Here is a 21186-nt window from a genome sequence, read left to right as displayed (position 1 = left end):
AAATTGTTACTATCCTGCTGACTGCATGCAAGGCTGAGATTCACATTCATAGCTATACGAACAACTGCATCAGCATTGTATAGGCTCAACATGAATGCATGCATTGATGAAACACATGGCTATGACAGTAAGTAAGTCTTTCTCTTCTCGTCACTCTGACACTGACTGTTGATATTTCACCTGCACAAGTTTTCCCATACAAACACTGAGCCTGAGTGACTTGGCAGATGACATTGGTTAGCATCAACCAGAGGGGAGGCAGCTTAGTTACCTTCAGACTGATCTAGAGACAATTCTTCCTCTGACTTTCCCTGGTTTAGTCAAAGTGCAAGGTTGTGTGACAGGTCAGGGGAGGATTCATGTGAAAGTAGCTTATACAAGTACCCTTTCACATTAGTGCATATGTTCATTATAAGAAGAAGAGGGTGCAGATATCAAAGTGGCGTAAAATTACTTTTAATATGTTCTTCCTGTTTAGTGTTTGATTGTTGTTTATTGACCACACTGGTTCCTGTCTGGGACTCTCATCTGTTTGGGTGGTCTGGGCTTCTCTTCGGTGGTCTAACTTCAGCACTCACAACCTCCCCTATTTCTTTTATGGTATTTTTTTTTTTTAATTCCAATAAAACAAGTTGTTCTTGCAGTGAATTGCCTATAGATTACAATCTATTTGAGAGTCAATGGAGAGAAACATTTGAGATAAAATAAGCAATGGAAAGACTTTGAAACAATGAGGGGACAAATGTGAGCTAAAGAGACGGAGCTGCTCCTTGTTATTCATTCAACATTAAGATAAAGTTAATGGCAAGGTCAAGATGCTTGTAGTGTTTCAGTGCAGTAATGGAAGTTCATTTCAGACAGGTAAGACCAGCAGCTGAATATTGATGCCTCCTGCTCCGAGTGACCACAGCTGCTCTTACTCATCTCAGCTGTCCGTCCATGCCGACCACTGCGCTCGGCCTTGAACACAAATATAAACAATGCCTTAGCTTAATTACCAGAGTGATGACAGGACAGTGGTCATGGAGATTACTGCCAAGCTCTGGGTCACACTGGTAAAGTGCTGCTGCGTGAACATGGACACACAGGCCCACAGTCAGTGAAAGATTGTCTCGTGTCGCAGGGAGGAAGAAGGACCCCATTGTTAACATACTGCTGATCCATGAAACATGCTGGTTACCCAACCAGTTCACACGTGTCACAGATTTAAGCCTGGTCTGCAGACTGAGGAGAAAAAGATGTGAGATTATCTAATGTCTGGATGACGTTTTATTGCCATTTTAGATTTAGATTGTCTTCCTCATGTTGGTTCTTCTTTAGACTAAAATCTCTGCATTGCTTTATTTTTGAGCACTGTTGGAAGCTATTATTTTTTGGAAAATCTTTTGTGAATGGCAGCAGAGGGTTCACAGTAGCCACAGACGTGGTCACATACATAAGAGAAGAGATACAGTTTCCACTACATATGTTTCTGCCATAATCAGAAATACAGACCCATATATATGTAGAAAATTGTTGTGTGTGTGTGTGTGTATGTACTTTCAGTCTACATTTGTCATGCTCCTTGTCTTTCTACATCACTTTGCTTTGCTGTGGGTAAAGTGTGTTAGGGCTTTGATGCATGGTAAGACTAAAGCCATGTCCTTCTTGGGTTTTGACCCACTTTCCCTGCTGCCAGTCACATTTCTCTCCCTCGAGGTCCGATTTGTTTTTGGAAACTGATTTGCTTACCTGTACATCCCAGGAGAGACCACTGTTGCCCTCGGCCAGCATAGATTATTTTGATCTTAGATTCATGCACTGTTTATGTGTTTAGATCATTAATAAAAATTGGTTATATAGTCATGACATTGCATTTTGAAGTTACAGATATTTACAGTGTTTTGTTGTGTAAAATCAGTTTAATGCTTGTGATGTATTGGCATGTAATCAAGAATTACAGGTTAATCACATTTTGCTTCTTATTGGGCTTCCTTCAGAGCTGCAGTATGTACCATTCGATTTCTCTACATGGTCTGCAATATGCCAATAAATTGTCAGTAGGCATTTCAAAGATGTACTTGAGCATCTTATACTATGAACAGTGTACACACACAGACTTCTGTCAGCGCTCTTGGAGAGCTCTTAATTTATCACAACAGCACTTGAAGCATCCACATGAGCAGCAGCTGGGCCCATGCTGCTTTGTCAGTAAGCCTAAAACAAAATATTGGAAGGGCCGCATTGACCTTCCCAACATCCTTGCCGAGAGGCGCGGAGAACTGGGCCCCAGCTAACCCTCACCCTGTCTGCTGGGTCATGGCCCTAAGCATGTTGTCCTTCATGGACTGATCTTCCCTCTGCCTTGAATCACAGCCATGCTACACAACTGACCTGATTAGTCATGACGCAGTTGCATTTGGTCAGAAAGCGATTTTATGAGGAGTGAAACACTAACATGCAACTCCACTCAGCCCAGGCCTTGATTCACATCTAAACCTAGCGTCGCCTGCCAGTCGAGGTGTGAAGGACAACGGCTATAAATAAAAGGAAAGTTCAAAAAGGGAGGGGTGAGTTTTCTGAATTGTTGCCGCTACCATTCCCCCTCTGGCCTCCACCAGTGCCCCAGGACTGACTGGCTCAGAGGAATGATGGCGGGCCAGGAGATACATAGATGTGTCCATGACCCCTTGAAATAAGGAGGTGGTGCTACTGCTGTCTGGGAAACAGGATTCCTTGCATGCTCATTGGCTAGGGGAGATTTGTTGGGGGGGTATATAGAACGTGCATTGTTGTGGAAGGTCTCCGTAGACAGACAGACAGAGAGGACACCTACACTCCCATCTGAGACCACAACCTTTTGACTTCTCTGATCTTACACCCCGACTTAAGTTTTTGGGATTTAAACTGACTTTGGCCAGTGTGATATTGGGTGCAGCTGGTCTGGCCATGCCTGGAGTAAACCTGGACTTCCTACCAGCCTCACAGGCTCCAGAGGCTTTGGGCAGCCCAGATAGCGCTTGTGCAGAGTCTGGCCTGGAAGAGGTGATTGGTGATCTGCTTGCTCAGGAGGAGGCAAAGGATGAAGAGGAGCAGTTTTGCCAGAGGAAATTTGAATTAACCCGACAGTGTGCAGTGGGGGAGATCCATAGGGACCTGCAGGCCTTTGGGAAGCGAGTGGATGCCCGTCTGGAGGAGGCTGCAGCTCAGGTGGGTCCTCTGGCCGAGGCCATTGCCAGTTTGCAGGAGGAGAACCTGAGAGTGAGGATTCAGCAAGAAAGGCTGGTGAGGCAAGTGGAGGCCCTGTGCCAGGTAATGGGGCTACCTGATACGTTACTGCATGTAGTGCCCAAAAAGGAAAGCTCACCTACAATTCCATGTGAAAGCAAAACGTCATCCAGTGATTCTCCATCCTCATCCAGTGATATTCTAACATCCTGCAGTTATCCTCCAGCCTGGACACCCCAGGACACTGCACTTGAAGCGCCACATGATACTTCATCCTGTACTCTCCAAGATTCCCCATCCAGTGCAGCTAGCACTCTCTTGGATACTCCATCAAGCATACCCCAGGAACCTTTATCATGCCCCCAGGACTCAGACTCTGTACCTACTGGGACAAGCATACCTCAGAAATCCGAGCCCTCACCTGTCCCTCACCCCCCCACCTTTGCAACCCACCGCTCCCTCTCTGCTCCTTCTTTGATGGCAAACATTTCCTGCAACAACAGCACGGTACCGCTCTCTGTTAATGATTCTGATCATGACTGCTTTTAAATCAGAAAAGCTGCGTGAAGAATGGGAGTGTCTTTTGTTCCAGTGTTGACAATACATGTGGAGCTGGCCATGAGTACTTTTACGTCCCTTGCTAGTGACGCTCTATGTTCTTGCTCACGTACTTGTTGACTTGCTGTTCAATCTCTCTTAGCTTTCCATTGGTTTTAATCTTACATTCTATCCTTACTTCTTTTAAAAAAAACAAAAATAAAAACAAAGGCTGTCTCAGCTGTCAGTCAGTTTTGACAGATTGTGTTTATGTGGAGGACTTCACTGCAATCTGTCACAGAGGTATTCCAATCCTCCAACACCATGCTTTTCTGATCCTGGCTCTCATGTGTGTCTGCATGCAAGTGTGAGTGGATACACTGCCTGGTGGAGGAAACAATGACCATGTTTTAACAGTTACCGTGGCCCTGACCTATAGTTTGCCATTTTCAGATCATCCATAATGTAAACTTTGGCAGGAACATAAACTTAGCATTAGATATTTTATTTTCTTCTAAAAAGTAGCCATAAATGAAAAGGTTTTACTTGTCTGGCTTCAGAACAAGAATGGGATTTAAGGTCTTATGTACATTATCATTATAGAGATTGATGCACATGACTGACAGGATAACTCTCGGCCCTCATCTTTAGCCTTGTTTGTTCTGTGTACGCTTAAAATCCCATAACAAACCCTGTGTGTGTGTGTTTGTGTACACTGGTGTCATTTTGATGTATATTGAGTATTTGCTGCATTATCTTCAGTTATTCAACCAGCCAGTGTTCATATTCCTGTCTAATCCTGCAAAGACAGCTGGGTCTGCCAATCAACTATTCCAGTAAAGGTGATGGCCTTCTTTGAAATGTTACTCTCGTAATTGTGATAATGAGGGGTGACCTTATCTGACTATTTTGCCGTGGTGCAATATCAGCTATTTCTCCCATGTCAGCTTGATATAATTCTGCTGGTAGAGACTGTATTGCTGGTCTAAGTGGTGAAATAAAAACATTTCAGAAGAATAGTAGCCCTCTCATTAGAGAAGAACTAAATAAAAAGAGCATTTACCCGGATGCTGAAAACTATCCTGAAGCTGAATTAAATTATGTCTTGGGTTCTAAGGTTATCTGGGATTTTCTCACTCCACTGGCATTCCCTCATTGCCTCTATCAGAGGCCTTGTTTGGCTATGTTGGGTCCCAAAACATTCCTCGTCGGTCAAGTGCCTCTCAGTCCAGTCTGTCCCATGTCCAGAAAAGTCTTAAAACCAGTGGCCACCCGTGATCACACAACACAGTGGCTGCGCTGGGCATTCTACCTCACTGGTGAGACCTGGCCCTGCTGGGGCCCACAGGGAGGAGGACCGGGCAGCTGTGGATAGGGACGGGGCCAGTTGTCTAAGCTATATCTGGACCTGGACTCAGTTACAACAAAAGCATTGAAGCCACAGCTAGAGCTCATAGTCTGCCGCAGGCATTCAGCACCATATGTAATGAAAATGTAAGAGTTGTTTTCTGTAGGATTTATGGTCACTCCAAATATGCTGGTACTGTAAATATCTAGGTTTACATTAACAACCTATAATGTTATGTTTGTTCTCTTGGTGCTCTGCTTCCTTTTCACCATGTTCCTTCACTCTTTACTTTTGCTCCTACGCTCACCACTCCTTCTTTGGTGTATATACCATCTCCTTAGAGTTTATATCTGCTAATGCATTGTTCCCATCTTCCAGCCATAATGGTGTACCGAACCTGTCACATAAACTTTTGCTTTACAGCAGCTCTGTATCATTTAGACATTCAGTGTGTCAGTCACACTCCATGAACTACGGTAACAGTAACTTGGCAGGGGTGCTCTCGCTCTCATGTCCTCACTGTCACCCTCTCTGGCATGGCTGGGAGGCGGAGGGGATGGAAGAAATGATGAGACGTGGCGATCTGGCAGTCTTGGTACAAAAAGAGATTATTAGAGGGAGCCTACTTCACACATTCAGGTCTATTATGGCTGCAGCGTATTTAACCAAAATTCTCTTGTGCTTATCACGTCCTAAATGTCAGCAAGCTGCAGTTATGTTTTTTTTTTTATATAAACCCCATGCTTTTTTCATAAGTGTACAACTTAAAAGCCTGAGCTTTAGGTTAGGGGATTCGTCCTGCAAGAGCTCTCAGATGACAATGCAAGGCAACGCAAGGCCAGGCAGCTTTATTTGTATAGCACATTTCAGCAACAGGGCAATTCAAAGTGCTTTACATAAAACATTAAAGAGCAGTTAGAAAACAATTAAAAAACAATAATAAACAAATTAAAAACATGAAAAGACAAGAATAAAATTGATAGTGCAGTATAAGAATAAAAGTTACAGTGCAGTATAAGAAATTAAAGTTAATAAAATAGATTATTTAAAGAAAAGCAACATCAAAAAGATAAGTCTTTAGCTTAGATTGAAAAGAACAGAGTTGCAGCGGACCTACAGGTTTCTGGGAGTTTGTTCCAGATATGTGGAGCATAAAAACTGAACGCTGCTTTCCCCTGTTTAGTTCTGACTCTGGGGACAACAAGTAGACCTGTCCCAGACCACCTGAGAGGTCTGGGTGGGTCATAATGTAGCAGATCAGAAATGTATTTTGGCCCTAAACCGTTTAGTGATTTATAAACCAGTAAAAGTATTTTGAAATCAATTCTTTGAGGCACTGGAAGCCAGTGTAAAGACTTCAGTACTGGAGTGATGTGATCCACTTTCTTGGTTTTAGTGAGGACTCGAGCAGCAGCGTTCTGAATCAGTTGCAGCTGTCTGATTGATTTTTTTAGGGAGATTTGTAAAGACACCGTTACAGTAGTCAAGTCTACTGAAGATAAAAGCATGGACAAGTTTTTCCAGATCCTGCTGAGACATAAGCCCTTTAACCCTTGATATATTTTTAAGGTGATAATAGGCTGATTTTTTAATTATGTTAATGTGGCTTTTAAAATTTAGGTCTGAGTCCATGACTACACCAAGATTTCTTGCTTTGTCTGTTGTTTTTAACATTGTCGTTTGAAGCTGAGCGCTGACTTTCAATCGTTCCTCTTTTGCTCCAAAAACAACCACCTCCGTTTTTTCTTCATTTAATTTAAGAAAGTTCTGGCACATCCAATCATTAATCTGTTCAATGCACATATTTAATTGTTGTATTGGGCTATAGTTCCCTGGCGATAAGGTTATGTAAATTTGTGTGTGTAATCCGCATAACTATGGTAACTTATTTTGTTGTTTTCCATAATTTGAGCCAGTGGAAGCATGTAGATGTTGAACAGAAGAGGCCCCAGAACTGAGTATTGGGGAACTCCGCACGTCATATTTGTATGCTCAGATGTATAATTACCTATAGACACAAAGTAGTCCCTATTCTTTAAATAGGATTCAAACCACTTTAGTACTGAGCCAGAAAGACCAACACAGTTTTCCAATCGGTCAAGCAATATGTCATGGTCTACCGTATCAAATGCAGCACTGAGATCAAGTAATACTAAGACTGAAATTTTGCCACTATCTGTGTTTAAGTGGATGTCATTAAAGACTTTAACAAGAGCCGTGTCAGTGCTGTGGTGTGGTTGAAAACCTGACTGGAAGGCATCAAAACTGTTGTTAAGCGATAAGAAAAGGTTGAGTTGTTGGAAAAACCACTTTTTCTATGATTTAACTTAAAAATGGAAGGTTTGATATTGGCCTATAGTTGCTCATTAGTGTCGTGTCTAGATGGTTCTTTTTTAGGAGTGGCTTGATGACTGCAGTTTTCAGGGCCTGTAGGAAGATACCTGAGAGCAGAGATGTGTTTACAATCTGTAGAAGATCAGAAGCCAAACAATTCGGGGGAGCAATAGCATCAATAACATTTGTAATTTTACAGTTGAAATTATCTACAAGCTCAGTGACTGAGGCCCCAGTGAGGGTGGGTGTAGAGGAGAAAAGCTGAATGAATGATTCACTGGTGTTTTCAGTGATATACCGTTTTCTGATTAACTTTGTTTGAACACTTTTGGGCAGAGAGATAGTGCCGTTAAAGAAAACACATATGCAACTACGGTCACAAATGACTGTTTGAATGGATTTAAATGAACATAGACAATGAAACAAATTAATGTAACTGCATCTTTTTGCATGTCTGTGTGTATGTGCTCATGCTGTGTGTTTTTGTGTTATGTGACTTGTGCAGATGGAGACGGAGCCCGTCGTGGCGTCTGAGCCGGTGTTTTCAGCTGGACCGTCTGCCCAGGTGGCGTGTCACGTCCCGGCCATCCCCAACGGCTCCAGCACTCGGGCCAAACCCGACGAGCGCTCCGGAAAACTGACTGAAGAACAGCTGGCTGCTATCGAGGACGAAGAGCTCCTTGACAAAATGGTACTTCACACCCAAGTTATAATTCTGGATGATTTACATTTGAAAGCACCACTTTGTAACAAATACAGCAGCTTCAGTCATGCAGAAAGTTTGTGTAATAACACTGAATGTCTCACTATGCAACGGTGTGTTTGGAAAAGTCTTGGCTTGGTGTTGTGTGTATGCGTAATGCTATGTTACAACTGCATGCATACATAGAGCCATGCTACGTTGGCTTTTTGTGAGGATTGACCTCATTGTTTCCGTTTGTGTTTTTTTTTTTTTTTTCCTTCCACAGCTCGATGAGTCGAAAGACTTTGAAGAGAGGAAGATGATCCGTGCAGCAATGAGAGACCTTCGCAAGAGAAAGAGAGGTAACAACAATCTTCTACCTGGTATTCCAACCACATCAAAGTTTTTGCTCCATCATTTTATCATGACAACTGCTTTCTTTCAAATCATCAAAGGTAGACACATCGCCATTATAATCAAGCCTGATGGTTTTGAATTTACAATTTCTGCATGATTTCTATCCATTCTGCCCTCAGAGGCCATGCTGGGATGTACTCAAGAGGAGATAGGTAGGGCAGGTTGGTGTGCAGTGTGCATTAACAATTGATACTTGCCTGCATTTGTCTTTTTGTGTGCACCATCCTGTCATTGTCGGACCACAACAGTTTATCTCTCAGCCCTCTGTGGTGGATGATGAAGGATTTGTTGACAGTTTTGTTAGAGTGCATGAATCCTGGTTTCCCACTCACCTCAGTGTGCTGCAACATTGTTGCTAAAACGTGTACCACATTTGGTGTATTCTTGCTGTGAGTGCTTGACATATGGTTTCACCAGGCGTCTGGTTGCATTAGGCTGACAGTTGAACCTCCTTATTTGATCTGTAAAAGTTCAGTGCACTCAGTGGCATGGAGCATACCAAGGGCAAAAAAAAAACACTGCATAGTAGGTTTAAATAATGCACACTCTCAGGTCAAAGCTTTAGGTAGCCCTGCAGGTGTTAAGGTATCAGTATTCTGGACATTGTTGAACTTGGCACAGCCTTCCACAGAGGACGGTCAGAGTGTGTTTGCTCTCTTTGATCTGATATGTTTGCGCAGTACATACTACTTGACAACTTTGGCTCAGCTCCGAGCCTCCCATGTGTGGGTGTTTGTGTTCAGAGGAATTTTACGGTACTGTGAAAAAAAAAAAAAAAAAATCCTGAAATGTATCGCTTCAAATTTGGAAGCCCTGTTTTTAATCCATCTTTGTGGCTGTCAGATGAGGTGCTGTCAGTTTGTTTAGGACCTTTTGTCCTCCTCCTCCTCTTTTTCCACTTACATCATCTCTCCACCTCTCTGTCCCTTCTCTCCGTCCCTTCTCTCCTCTCCTCCACACAGACCAGAGAGAAAAGGAGCGCGAGACCCGTCTGCAGGAGCTCCGGCAGCAGAGAGAAGAGCGAACACAGAAAGGCCTCGCTGGTGTCGGAGCAGGAGAGGTGGTGATGAGGAAGGTGGAGAAGTCAGCGGATGGCTCCAAACTCAGTCAAGTCACCAAGACAGACCGCTTTGCTTCATCTGGTAGTTTTTTCTTTTCTCTTTCCTTCCTGCATTTCTGAAACTTTCTTTTGAACCTTTTTTGAACCTGTATTTTAACCACTCACAGTGACTTGTTATTCACAATTGCAAGACACAAAAGGCATCTTGGGAGGTAAAAGTTAACTGTAAAAGCAGATGAAAAACAAATTGAAAGGCTACTGACAGTCATGAAACAGATATGTCCAATATGTACATCATTTCAAGTGTTTGTGTTTACAGATGATGGGATCCGATCAACACGCAGCACTGTCGTCGAAGCCAGTTATGTGCAGAAAACAGACAGTGAGTCATTACTTTATTTCTCTTACAATTCTGTATAGTTATTACAGTTATATCACCAATATCGTTCATATGTCTGTGTTTTTGTTTATTATCTCAGGAGGGACAGTCCAGTCCAAATCATTCAGCTACAGCTCTTCCACATCCTCCTCCTCCTCCTCCTCCAACACAAGCAAAAAAGTGGGCAGGTAGGTCACTAAATATCAGCACAGTAATTACACTCAATTTGAAATCCGTGGACTTTTGCAGATTAACTTGCTGTACGTGTCCCTGCCTCAGTGTGTTTGATCGCGAGGATGACACATCGTCCCGCAGCGGCAGTGGCGGGTTAGCCGCAGTGGAGCGAAGGCAGGCAGAGAGGCGCAAGGAGCTGATGAGGGCTCAGACTCTGCCGAAGACCTCGGCCATGCAGGCCCGCAAAGCCATGATAGAGAAGCTGGAGAAGGAAGGAGGAGGGTAAGGATAAACAGAGAGGTGTTACTACCAAACACTACCAAAGAAAGAAAATGAGCAGGTCGAAGCATCTAAATGTTAACACAAAGCTAATTTTTCTTTCAGCCCTGGAAATCAGGCGGTCGCCAAGGTAAACAAGGTCCAGCGTTCCACCAGCTTTGGTGTACCCAACGCAAACTCCATCAAGCAGATGCTGCTCGACTGGTGCCGTGCCAAGACCCGCTCGTATGAGGTGAGCCAACCTGCCATGGCAACCCATTGTGTGTTTAGTGCTCATCTGTAATGTCAACCAGTGGAGCTGTAGCTGAACCTGATGATTAAGACAAGATAGGCTGAGATAATATTTTCCTACTTTTGGAATCTTTCCATCACTTATTTGGAGTTTGTCTTCTCCCCTCAGCATGTGGATATACAGAATTTTTCATCCAGCTGGAGTAACGGCATGGCATTTTGTGCCCTGGTGCACAATTTTTTCCCTGAATCCTTTGACTACGCCTCCCTGAGCCCCAGCAACCGCAGGCAAAACTTTGAGGTGGCCTTCAGCACTGCAGAGTGAGTACACACCAACAAAAAAAACACGTTTGTCCCAGTAACATGTCCACTAACCACATCAGTTCTGTTGTTGTTATTGTTGTTAAGTTTTGACTGTTAAGTGAGAGCGTTGTTGGAGAAACCACATCCGCTGCAGTGAGACTTCATTTTTCGTACGCTTGGAAGAAAAAATGGAAGAAAATGAGGAGCAGAAGAAGCTACCGCAGGCTTAGCTTTCCTTAAAGATAGAAACATGATCTTCCAACCAAGGCTGCCGTGGAGTGAATACACACTCCAATCAAACCGTCAAAGCCATTTTTCCAAACATCCAACATTTCCCTTTCTTTGCATCATACAGGTTTTTCACACCCATCTCTCGTTTCTCTGTAAAATCCCTTTCAAGCTTTTATTCAGTTTTGCCATCATCTAATTGAGCCTTAAGTACAGAGACGGACGGAGAACATGTGGAAGCTCCTCCACTGATGTCCCAGTGTTAATTTTCCTGTCGTCTCTCCCAGGTGTCTTGAACCACCTCAAGGCTACTACTCTAATTACTCCACCTCTAAACCTCCACTCTCCATCTGTCCTCTACTATGAGTAACTGCTGTGACACCCTCCATCTCCTCTAAACCAGAGACCCATGAGCAAACCCTCCCCAAACAACCACCAGGTTAAAAAAAACAACGGACAAGCTCTCGGCTATGCCCCCGACATTTCCTCTCCTTTTACTCCTAATATCTCTCCTCTCCTTTTTCCTCTCTTTCTCATCCCTCTTACATCACACCATTCTGACTTGTAATGCCGCCCCCCACCCCCCCCACACACACACACCTTTTTTGTGTGTGTGTGTGTGTGTATGTGTGCTCTCACATGCTCCCAGTAGCATAATGTCCATGCTGATATGATGTATAATTCATGCTCTCAACACCGGACTGTCACCCAACCACAGCCCCCGCATTTCCACCTTTGTGTTGCACTATCACACACTTCCCTGGGCACTCCTGACCCTCCCAGCAGTTTGCTGTTATCTGGAATCCCAATACACACACACACACACACACTCCATCCTGTGCACCAGTGTGTTGTTTTTAGAGTCACCATATGGTTGTCTTTTAGTTGTTGTTTTTTTTGTTGCAGAATCCTTGTTTTTTTCATCGTGTCTTGTGTTTCTGAAATTGTCAAAAGTTTCACAGAAAAAAACAACCACAAACAAAAAGGCTAAATGAGCATCCCCTGACGCTCATTTGACTTTTTGTTTTGTCTTGTGTGTGTGTGTGTGTGTGTGTGTGTGTGTGTGTGTGTGTGTGTGTGTGTGTGTGTGTTTGCCACATAATGTATGTATCATGATGTTCATGAAGCATGTCAACTTACACTAGATTTGTGAACACAGAGAATGTAATGTTATTGTTTCTTTTTGTGTCATTTCTCTCTCCCTCTGTCTCTTCACCCTGAATCTTATTCGTTTTTGGCTGCTCACTGCTTTATCTGTTTGTTTTTTTTCCCTCGTCCTTACTCTATTTCCCACACTATGTCCACTATCTCTGTCCTGTTCCTTCTCTATTGTTATCTGTACTTCTCCCTTCTCCTCCTTTCTATTCTTTGTTTCTATCTGTTTGGGTCTGCCTTTCCTTCCTGTCCTCGTCCTCCCTCTTCCCCCTCCCCCCCCCCCACACCCCTGCTGGGTGTGGGCACAGGAAACTAGTGGACTGTCCCCAGCTGTTGGATGTGGACGACATGGTGAAGATGCGCGAGCCGGATTGGAAGTGTGTGTATACGTACCTGCAGGAGTTCTACAGAGGTCTGGTGACGAAAGGCCTGGTTAAAACCAAAAACTCCTCCTAGAGTCGCACCCCACCTAAAACTGAACCCATGGTGAGAGAGGGGGCAAACCTACGAAGGAACCTTACTTTGGTTCTGAGAGACGGGATGGAGGGAGTGTGTATGAGTAGGTGTGACTGCATGTTTTAAGCAGCTGTTAGGATTTAAATCAAACGTGGATGTTCAGAAAACTCCTTTATTGGACACTTTTGGATATCTGATTGTTCATGTTAATCTGAAGCTACTGAGGTCCAAAGTACCAAACATGGTATGCGTGTGTGTGTGTGTGTGCGTGTGTGTGTGTGTGTGTGTGTGTGTCTCCATGTGTGCATTTCTGCATAGTCAGACTATGGCCCAGGCAGAGAGCCAGGACCATTTGCAGCTCAACACTTTAAAAGGAACTGCTGTATCTCAATGTTTCAAACAGAGAAGTAGAGAAACAAAGCAGAGAACGGGAAGGCTTTGTTGTCCACTGACTTTTTATCAAGTGTGAATTTATAGGTGTTTATGCTTGTGAAGCATTTTAAAGATAGTGTAAATAGGAAAGTGCAGAATAACCCCATGTCTACAGTTCCTTTAAAAAAACATAACCGATTTTATGTAGTTGACATTTATTTTCTCATATGAGAGATTTGCCCTCGTGCTGTTCCTGTACTCTACACTTTGTTTGTTTGGGATGTCAGAGGGTTTACAGTATATGGAGATATAATGCCGCCCTGTGGTCACTCCCTGCATAGCTCACATGTGAAGTCTTTGTTCCTAAAAACTGTTTATTGAAATGCGCTGCATTACTGAAGTTTATTTATAGAGAGCTTTTAAAGGGTTTTCCACACTGCTTTAGAGAAAACCGAGACAAAAAAGGATTTAAAAGAATAAGTAGAGCATAACCACAACAAGGGGTGTGTGTGTGTGTGTGTGTGTGTGTGTGTGTGTGTGTGTGTGTGTGTGTGTGTGTGTGTGTGTGTGTGTGTGTGTGTGTGTGTGTGTGTGTGTGTGTGTGTGTGTGTGTGTGTGTGTGTGTGTGTGTGTGTGTGTGTGTGTGTGTGTGTGTGTGTGTGTGTGTCAATGATCACGAGATTAAATATGAATAAACATGACTGGACATCTGAAGAGAATATCCTCTCCTCTGCTCCAACTCAGGTCCTCTACCATCCTGTCTGTTCATCCTCCTCTTTCTCATACACACTGTCTTGTATGCTGTTCCTCAGGAGCTACGCCAACTGCATGCCTTTGCTGGAAGTGGAGGACATGATGATCATGGGTAATAAACCCGACTCCAAATGCGTCTTCACCTACGTACAGTCTCTGGTCAACCACCTGCGCAGATACGAGATGTCCATGGGTCGGCCCTGTGACCTCTGACCTGTGCTCAGTGAGGGTTCAGCCTTGACGTGGCATCACCCCCTCCCCTCCACTTCCTCTTCATCAGCCCTCACCCCTCCCCAGCTGTGTGTGTGTGTGTGTGTGTGTGTGTGTGTGTGTGTGTGTGTGTGTGTGTGTGTGTGTGTGTGTGTGTGTGTGTGTGTGTGTGTGTGTGTGTGTGAGAGAGAGAACGTTTGTCAGTTTGCTTATTTTCTTTCTTGGCAGCGGTGATGTCTATTAATTTTTTCACGTAAAGTCCACCTTTCTCCAGCAAGAGAGCATCAACATTTTTATAAGACTACCTTTTAATCTTTAAAATTGTACTTTTTTTTTGTACTCAGCTTTGTACTAGGTGATATTTAACTAGCAGTAACTGTGTCACTACGCCAGTGTACTGAAAAACACATCAAGAGAGAAAAGAGAAATATTTTTATAGTATTTCCCCTTTAAGTTATTTATACCTACATTTTTCTCTGCTACACTTCAATTTGCTAGCATTTCTGTTTGTAATTCCACAGAAGAAGAAAAATACACCTAACCATATGATGCATTAATTTCTGTACTTTTTAACTTTTACCAAACTCTTGAAGTATTTCAATTAAGTTATTAGAACAGGTATGTTCTTTCTTTATTGTTATAAGTAATCTCACTTTTCTGAACTCTACATTGCTACTGAGAACATGTTTCAGATTATTTGAACATTGTACCCCTCCTGTTTCACTGTATCATCATAATATAACAGCAGAAATGCGTTGCAGTCAAACAAGTTTTTTTATTCAGGTAGAAAGAAAAAAAGCAATGGGTGGTAGTCTACAGCTGACTTGTATCATTACTTGACGTTTCTTATTGCTTGATTGACAGCATATGTACAAACAGTGTGTACAGCAGTTCTGCCATCATCCCCAGCATCACTGACTTGCCCTGCAAAACACAGCTCTTTTAGAGGGCTTCTTATTTATGCTTGAGTAGATCTTTTTGAAATATATTATTTTTTATTTTGTTAGTGTGTACATAATGCTTTCAAAAGCTTAAAGTGAGTCAATAAGCTCAAGCTATCACGATGTTTTGTGAAACTAATTGGGGTCACTTTTTGAACGAGTTCATGGGCCTGATGAAAGCCGGCTTTCTGTTTTAAACGTGAGTAATCATGACTGAACATAACTGCCAATTGTACCTTTGACAACATTAAGCTAAGGACATTTTTTAAATGAAGATTTGTATTCCGCTTGTAAAATTAAGATTCCTTTGAGAAGATGTTGAAAATCTGATTGTTTCAGAGCTGATTTTGAAGAAACTTATTTCTCAAAGCTCTGTTTTAGTAGATTTAGAGAAATTTGACAATTATCACCGCTGCCCACTGACACACCTGCCACGGAGCAGTGAGTTCTGTACATAAGAGCTTAAACACGTTATAATTTCATGTTTCTGTGCACGACAGTTAAATGTGAATTAAAATTAAACCAATTTGAGAAATGAGTGCATTTGTTGGGGATTATTGCTCTGAATCATCCCATAAAACACTTAACGTTTGCTTTTTCCACACCAGATTATTTCTTAGTGTCAAACGTGCTTACATTCATTCATGCATCTGCCAAATTTACACTTTGAAGGACACAGACGTGAGAACAAACATTCAACACAGCAAGGCAGAGGATGAGGTTATTTTTCAAATATTTTATTTTATTCTTTTACAATGCTTCAACTTAAATCCTCTTGTGTGTATTTGTCAAACCCACCAGAACATGTAGCATCAGCCTCAGGCCAGTCAGACAGTTTTCAGCCTGGGGCTTCATTCGGTTTCACAGTAGGTAGGAAGCAATCAGACACACAAGAGAACTCAAGAGAGATGAAAATCCTGAAGACAGCTGACACATGATGGAACAATAAAATGTACACACTTCCAGTCGTTGTAGAGAGTAGAAAAGCACTCACAAAGCAGCCGGTTGGGTTATTATTGCTGCAAAAATAAGAACAAATCGCAAGAACAATATGTGCAAATTCAGACTGTGGACTTTTTAAAGGCCTTTTGCTGATGCTAAGATTGTGTCCTTGCCCAAGGGCTGATCCATGACCTGCTGGTCTTATTTTGTTTGTCATCGACTGCAATAACCAGCTGGTCGTGGAGCAGCTTTGGGGCTTAGTGGTACTGTGAGATCCCTACTTTTCTCCACTCTGACGGGTTATAGGTCAGTATGCTTGGTTTCTGCTTTGGGCTCCGAGGAGGCGTTCTCTGAGGCAAGATGGGAAGTGGAGGGTTTATAGGCCGGATCATCTTTAAACGGGCTGTCTTTGGCAGGAGAAAAGTGGAACTCCTCCGGCACCTCGTCCTCAGGTTTAGCCTTCTTGTAGAAGCCCAGCTCCCCCAGCAGCTTGTTGATCTCCGAGCGGGTCATGTCAGATAGGGCGATCCGCTGTGGAGGACACACGCAGGTTGCATTATAATTCCAGTTTAAAATTTACTTTCTGGTCACTGTTAATGCTGCGTGAAAAACTGCATTACACATCGTGTTGCTCCGTGTCTGCTGGATGTGTTAATTGGCAACAGTTTGCTAGGAAATTTGCTATAAGAGCTTTAAAAGGTGAAGTCAGATGTGGGTTTACAGCTTGGTATGGAGTTCTGCCCCCAAGTGGACAAAAACATTAACGCAGCTATAAATTATACCATCAAAGCCAAATTTTTTTTTTTTTACTTATTTTAAAAATAATGCTTACAGACTCTGTTTGTGGGGTATTTTAAAGTTGACTGTAGTAACTGGTTTAGAAAGACTCCAACCCCTTCAATTCCACAGATCAAATAGGATGAAAACACACAAACTCTGATTTACATCATAATTGTCACATGACATCCTCAGATGCTATAATCACATTCCAAGTCTACATATAGGGGCTCTGATATTGTGAAACAAGTACAATGCAAATATAAATAAGCTGCAAAACAAAGACTTACATCCAGCTCTTCAAAATAGTGGTTCAGGAGGACAAGCTCAGGGTCGGCCCCAGGAATGTGCTTCATCACCAGGTTATGGCTAAGGTAGTGATGGTCAAGGATCGGCACAGAGAGAAAATGCTGGACTTTTTACAGTGTGCAAATTATAAACAACATATTTAAGAACAAGTCACAGCAGTGTACTTGAGTCAAAGGATACTAAAGAGGAATGTCCTGGACCACAAAGGCTTTGACCTGCAGACAGAGGTGGGGATTAATGTTTTTCACTCAAAGCTGGTTTCAGTGACCGATCTGTAGGGGGGATTATGTGAAACTCAAGATCTAAAATGTTTCTCAGTGAGCTGAATTTTTTTAGGCAGGGCTTTCAGGCCTCTGGCACTGGCGCTCAGTGTGTTGCCTGTTTTGTTCCTGTTGATGGGGGTAACTTACCTCTCTGAGCCTGTTCAGCTGTCATCCGCCACAAGTCTGGAAAGAGACAGAACATAAGATACAGGAAAGTTAAACAAGCAGCTCTCATACTTTAGAAATGAGACATCCCCTTAATTAGGAATAAGATAACTGACATATTTTAGCCACTGAAATGTGAATTATGCACATCTGCCTTGTGGAGATGCAATTGTTTGAGTTAGCTTCCTTGTTCAAAAACACTTCTCTAATGTTCTGGTATCACTGCAGCGTTGCATCCTTTGAGAGCACAGATTTAGATTAGGCTTCTGGGATGGATGCCTAACCCATTTTTGTAGAAATCCGAGCCGCAGGTATTGAGTAGCAGGTGTGACTAACACAACAATAGCAACAGATAACATGCTTTTCTTCGGTGACGGTGACAGGGTGAGGGTGGTGATTTGGTGACAGCCTGGGGGAAACAGTGCATGGTTTCTCACAAAAAGAGGGGTTGAGTTTCAGAAACTTTTGTGCAGGAATCAGACCTCCAGTCCTTTTCAGATAAGAATTAGAACTGTCGTTTTGTTGCCAATTTTATGGTTATTACATAAAATAGGCCTACATGTTGTCTACGCAGTCTGTGTATTTAATTGGGTAACCTATACTGTAAACGCATGGAGATCCCTACAGCTCTATTGGAGAAAAAAGAAATCACTCACGCATGCGCCCAACACGGAAATATAAGGATTAAAACACATCCATTCATACATTTAACCAAATCAGACTGAAAATGTAGTCACAGAGCGGCCGCACCTTCAAATGCAACTATCAGCCTATTCTCACGTAGCCTATGAGTAGCATCATAAACTGCGGTGTTAGGCTACTGTACCTCCACCCTCGCTTTCGCCAGCCCGTCCAGTTTCTTCAGATCCACGTCGTAGGCCGAGACGCAGTGAAGTAAACTGGCCAACGCGATCAGCCACATTATTTCTCCTGGTTCAGATCGTGGACCAGGAATCGCTCTGCTCCAGGACCAGTAGTAGGCTACCTGCAGATGTCTGTAGGTAAGTAACGTAACTCAGCTGAAGAGAGGAGGAAGAGAGCTGATGTACGGATATGTCACGTCCGGACCTCTTGCCACGTCAAAGATTTCTCCCAGAGGAGAAAGAGAGAGGCGTGGAGAGGGCGCTCATTGGTTATCTGCGAGATCCCCATCAAGTTACAGTTAATCCCATAGATGTGAGATGCAATCCATGGTTAATCCTCGGCAATGTTAAAATGAAAGAATGAAATCACTTTATAAAACCATACAGGCTGAAAGATCGCCTACGTAGTCTATTTATTTAGGCCTACTTTAAGATGACGCAAGCAGAATATGGCAGGTGGGTTGTTTCATATTTAGAAAAAATGAAGTTGATGAACAATGAACTTTATACAAAGTAAATCATGTGTTACTACATTTAGGAGGAGTTACATGTGATGGAAAAAAACACCTGTCCAAAAATGTGATATTTTAAGTGATTGTATCAACAGTTGTTAACATATTGGTGTTTGGCAAAAAAAAAAAACATGGGGACCTGGGGCCTGTTTCACAAAAGCAGAATATCTAAATCCAGGATAACCGATAAAGCGAGGCTTGACCTAGTCTAACCTGTGCATCCTGGCTTGGTGAGTTTCACGAAGGCCAAGCCAGGCTGAGGAGGAGCGACTAGGTCAAGCCAGGCTGAAGTGATTCAGATAGATGCGCGTCCACGGCTTTCCTCAAAAGACCGCGAGGTCGATCACAGATTTACTGATGCCAAAATGGAGAATACGCATTGTACATACTTTATACAGAGAGAGCAGCAGCTTCTTGTGGAAGTATGATGACGTGAAACACATTATTTGTAAAAAAGAAAAGAAACACGGCCGCTGTAATGAAACAAAGAGTGAGAGCGAGGCAGAAGATCACGGAACGACTGAATGCGTAATTGTATCCTAAATATATACATTAACTGACCACGGCTCTGAATTGAAGCCGTCATAATCATTCCATTCAAGAATTAGGCTACTAATCATTTGCACAAATTAACAGTTGTACTCTTTGCCTTAAAAGTAAGCAGAAGATAATGTTACTCGGGAAATTTACCATGAAGATCAATTTTCTACAACGCTAGAATATGATGCGTAAATATCTCTCTCTCTCTCTCTCTCTCTCTCTCTCTCTCTCTCTCTCTCTCTCTCTCTCTCTCTCTCTCTCTCATGGGCTAAAATATAAATGTCCTAAGTCATATTAACTTCCACTGCTCGCTTTTAATGCAAAGTGTACAACTGTTCGTTTTTGCAAATAACAAGTGACTCATTGAATGGTTTCAGTTAAGAGCTGTAGTTCATAAATGTATATTTTAAGACTATCATTCAGTCGGTCCGCTATTATCTGCCACACTTTTTATAACGTTTGTTTTATTTTTTTTATAGAGGACGAGTTTCCTTCTCTACATATTATATGCCTTGATCCCTCATATATATGGACATAGGAAATAAAGACACTGAAGCAATTGGACTCTAAAATCTAGAAACTATAAAGATAATTAAGTGATAAATTCCATGCACACTGTTAACATGAATGGAACAGAGTATATTCATCAGTTTTATCCCCCCAGCAAAATATAAGGTCAAAAACCATTGAGGTGTCCTCTCCCTGTTGTTACATGCATGTAAAGTAGCCTACACCACTAGATAGTTACTGGTCCAGTGAACTAAGACTATCATTTGGGAGGATTGTACAATTACAATATGTTCTTAAAATTGTACAATCCTCCCAAATTATAGGCCCAGTTTACTGGACAACACAAATTGTGTGCTAAGAATGCCAAATACAATGTACATGGAAGAGGAACAAACATGATCCTTATTGTTAAAGAATTTAAAAGAAAATTAATCAACTAAAATAATTCAAGGGCATTGGTCAACTAAAGAAATGTACAGCATTGTATATATTGCCCTTAGTAACAGACTTCATTTAAAACACATTTGAAATGTTATTAACCTTTTCTAATTATCTCAACAACTGCCATAATATATTCATCAAACTTCTAACAACAATATGTGAACAGCAGTCTTCATACAGCAATATAACAGTAACAATGACTGTCACATGAATAATTATTTAATGGTCACAACTTCAAATAATAACAGTACTTAAATGAACAGCAATATGCACCTGTTGTATTTTAATGCAGGCTGATAACAATAGGGTAAAACCACTGCAGGGTGATCAGAAAAGGCTCCAGGATTAAATAAATCCTGGCTGTTAGCCTGGTCGGGAGCAGGCTAGCTGAACAGAATAAATCTCCATGGTGATTTATGTGCCTCCACTTTCATGAAACCGAGTCAAGGCTTAATTCATCCAGGATAACTGGGAATCCCTTATCTTGGTTTTGTGAAACAGGCCCCTGAGCTGAGTTGAAGTACATTTGTCAAAACGGTGATGATGCTTTTGAGTCTCTTTAATCATGAGGCATTTCTTGAGCAAATTGCTCAGTTAAGGCCAACCTGATTATATTCAAATGTATATTCTTTTAATATTATGTCAAACATATATGTACATAGTGGCAGAACACAACTGATTTCCAATGTCAACGTTTCAGCATAACGCAACACCACAAGCTTTATAAATGAACACAAAATTGAATTAATACCTGTAATTCCTTTGCTACAACTTCAACAAAAATGGGATATATAAGAT

General features: G+C 42.2%; 2 protein-coding genes across 5 annotated transcripts in view; one reads left to right on the top strand and one right to left on the bottom strand.

The window, feature by feature from the left end:
- The window catches only part of smtnb (smoothelin b), a 52196-nt gene extending 37957 nt beyond the window's left edge, over nucleotides 1-14239 (top strand). The window contains exons 11-21 of one of the 4 annotated variants that reach the window (XM_028577947.1): nucleotides 7932-8117; nucleotides 8395-8470; nucleotides 8645-8677; nucleotides 9488-9667; nucleotides 9905-9967; nucleotides 10065-10152; nucleotides 10244-10420; nucleotides 10523-10649; nucleotides 10818-10969; nucleotides 12643-12820; nucleotides 13975-14062. In XM_028577947.1, coding sequence (XP_028433748.1) covers nucleotides 7932-8117; nucleotides 8395-8470; nucleotides 8645-8677; nucleotides 9488-9667; nucleotides 9905-9967; nucleotides 10065-10152; nucleotides 10244-10420; nucleotides 10523-10649; nucleotides 10818-10969; nucleotides 12643-12790 — 1230 coding nt within the window. In that variant the 3' untranslated portion in view covers nucleotides 12791-12820; nucleotides 13975-14062. Of the gene's footprint in view, nucleotides 1-7931; nucleotides 8118-8394; nucleotides 8471-8644; nucleotides 8678-9487; nucleotides 9668-9904; nucleotides 9968-10064; nucleotides 10153-10243; nucleotides 10421-10522; nucleotides 10650-10817; nucleotides 10970-12642; nucleotides 12821-13974 lie in introns of all 4 variants that reach the window. The other 3 variants (XM_028577946.1, XM_028577949.1, XM_028577948.1) reach the window with 3 other exon arrangements.
- Nucleotides 14240-15782: 1543 nt separating this feature from the next.
- On the bottom strand, nucleotides 15783-18636 carry selenom (selenoprotein M). The gene is made up of 5 exons (XM_028578509.1): nucleotides 18349-18636; nucleotides 17505-17540; nucleotides 17275-17309; nucleotides 17076-17154; nucleotides 15783-16539 (listed from the first exon to the last, which is right to left on the bottom strand). The coding sequence occupies exons 1-5, from the start codon at nucleotides 18442-18444 to the stop codon at nucleotides 16309-16311; spliced, it is 477 nt and encodes a 158-aa protein (XP_028434310.1). The 5' UTR covers nucleotides 18445-18636; the 3' UTR covers nucleotides 15783-16308.
- Between the last annotated feature and the right edge of the window lie 2550 nt (nucleotides 18637-21186).

The sequence above is a fragment of the Perca flavescens genome, chromosome 5, assembly GCF_004354835.1.
Source record: "Perca flavescens isolate YP-PL-M2 chromosome 5, PFLA_1.0, whole genome shotgun sequence".
Classification (NCBI taxonomy): domain Eukaryota; kingdom Metazoa; phylum Chordata; class Actinopteri; order Perciformes; family Percidae; genus Perca; species Perca flavescens.
This window is presented reverse-complemented; position numbering and strand designations above follow the sequence as displayed.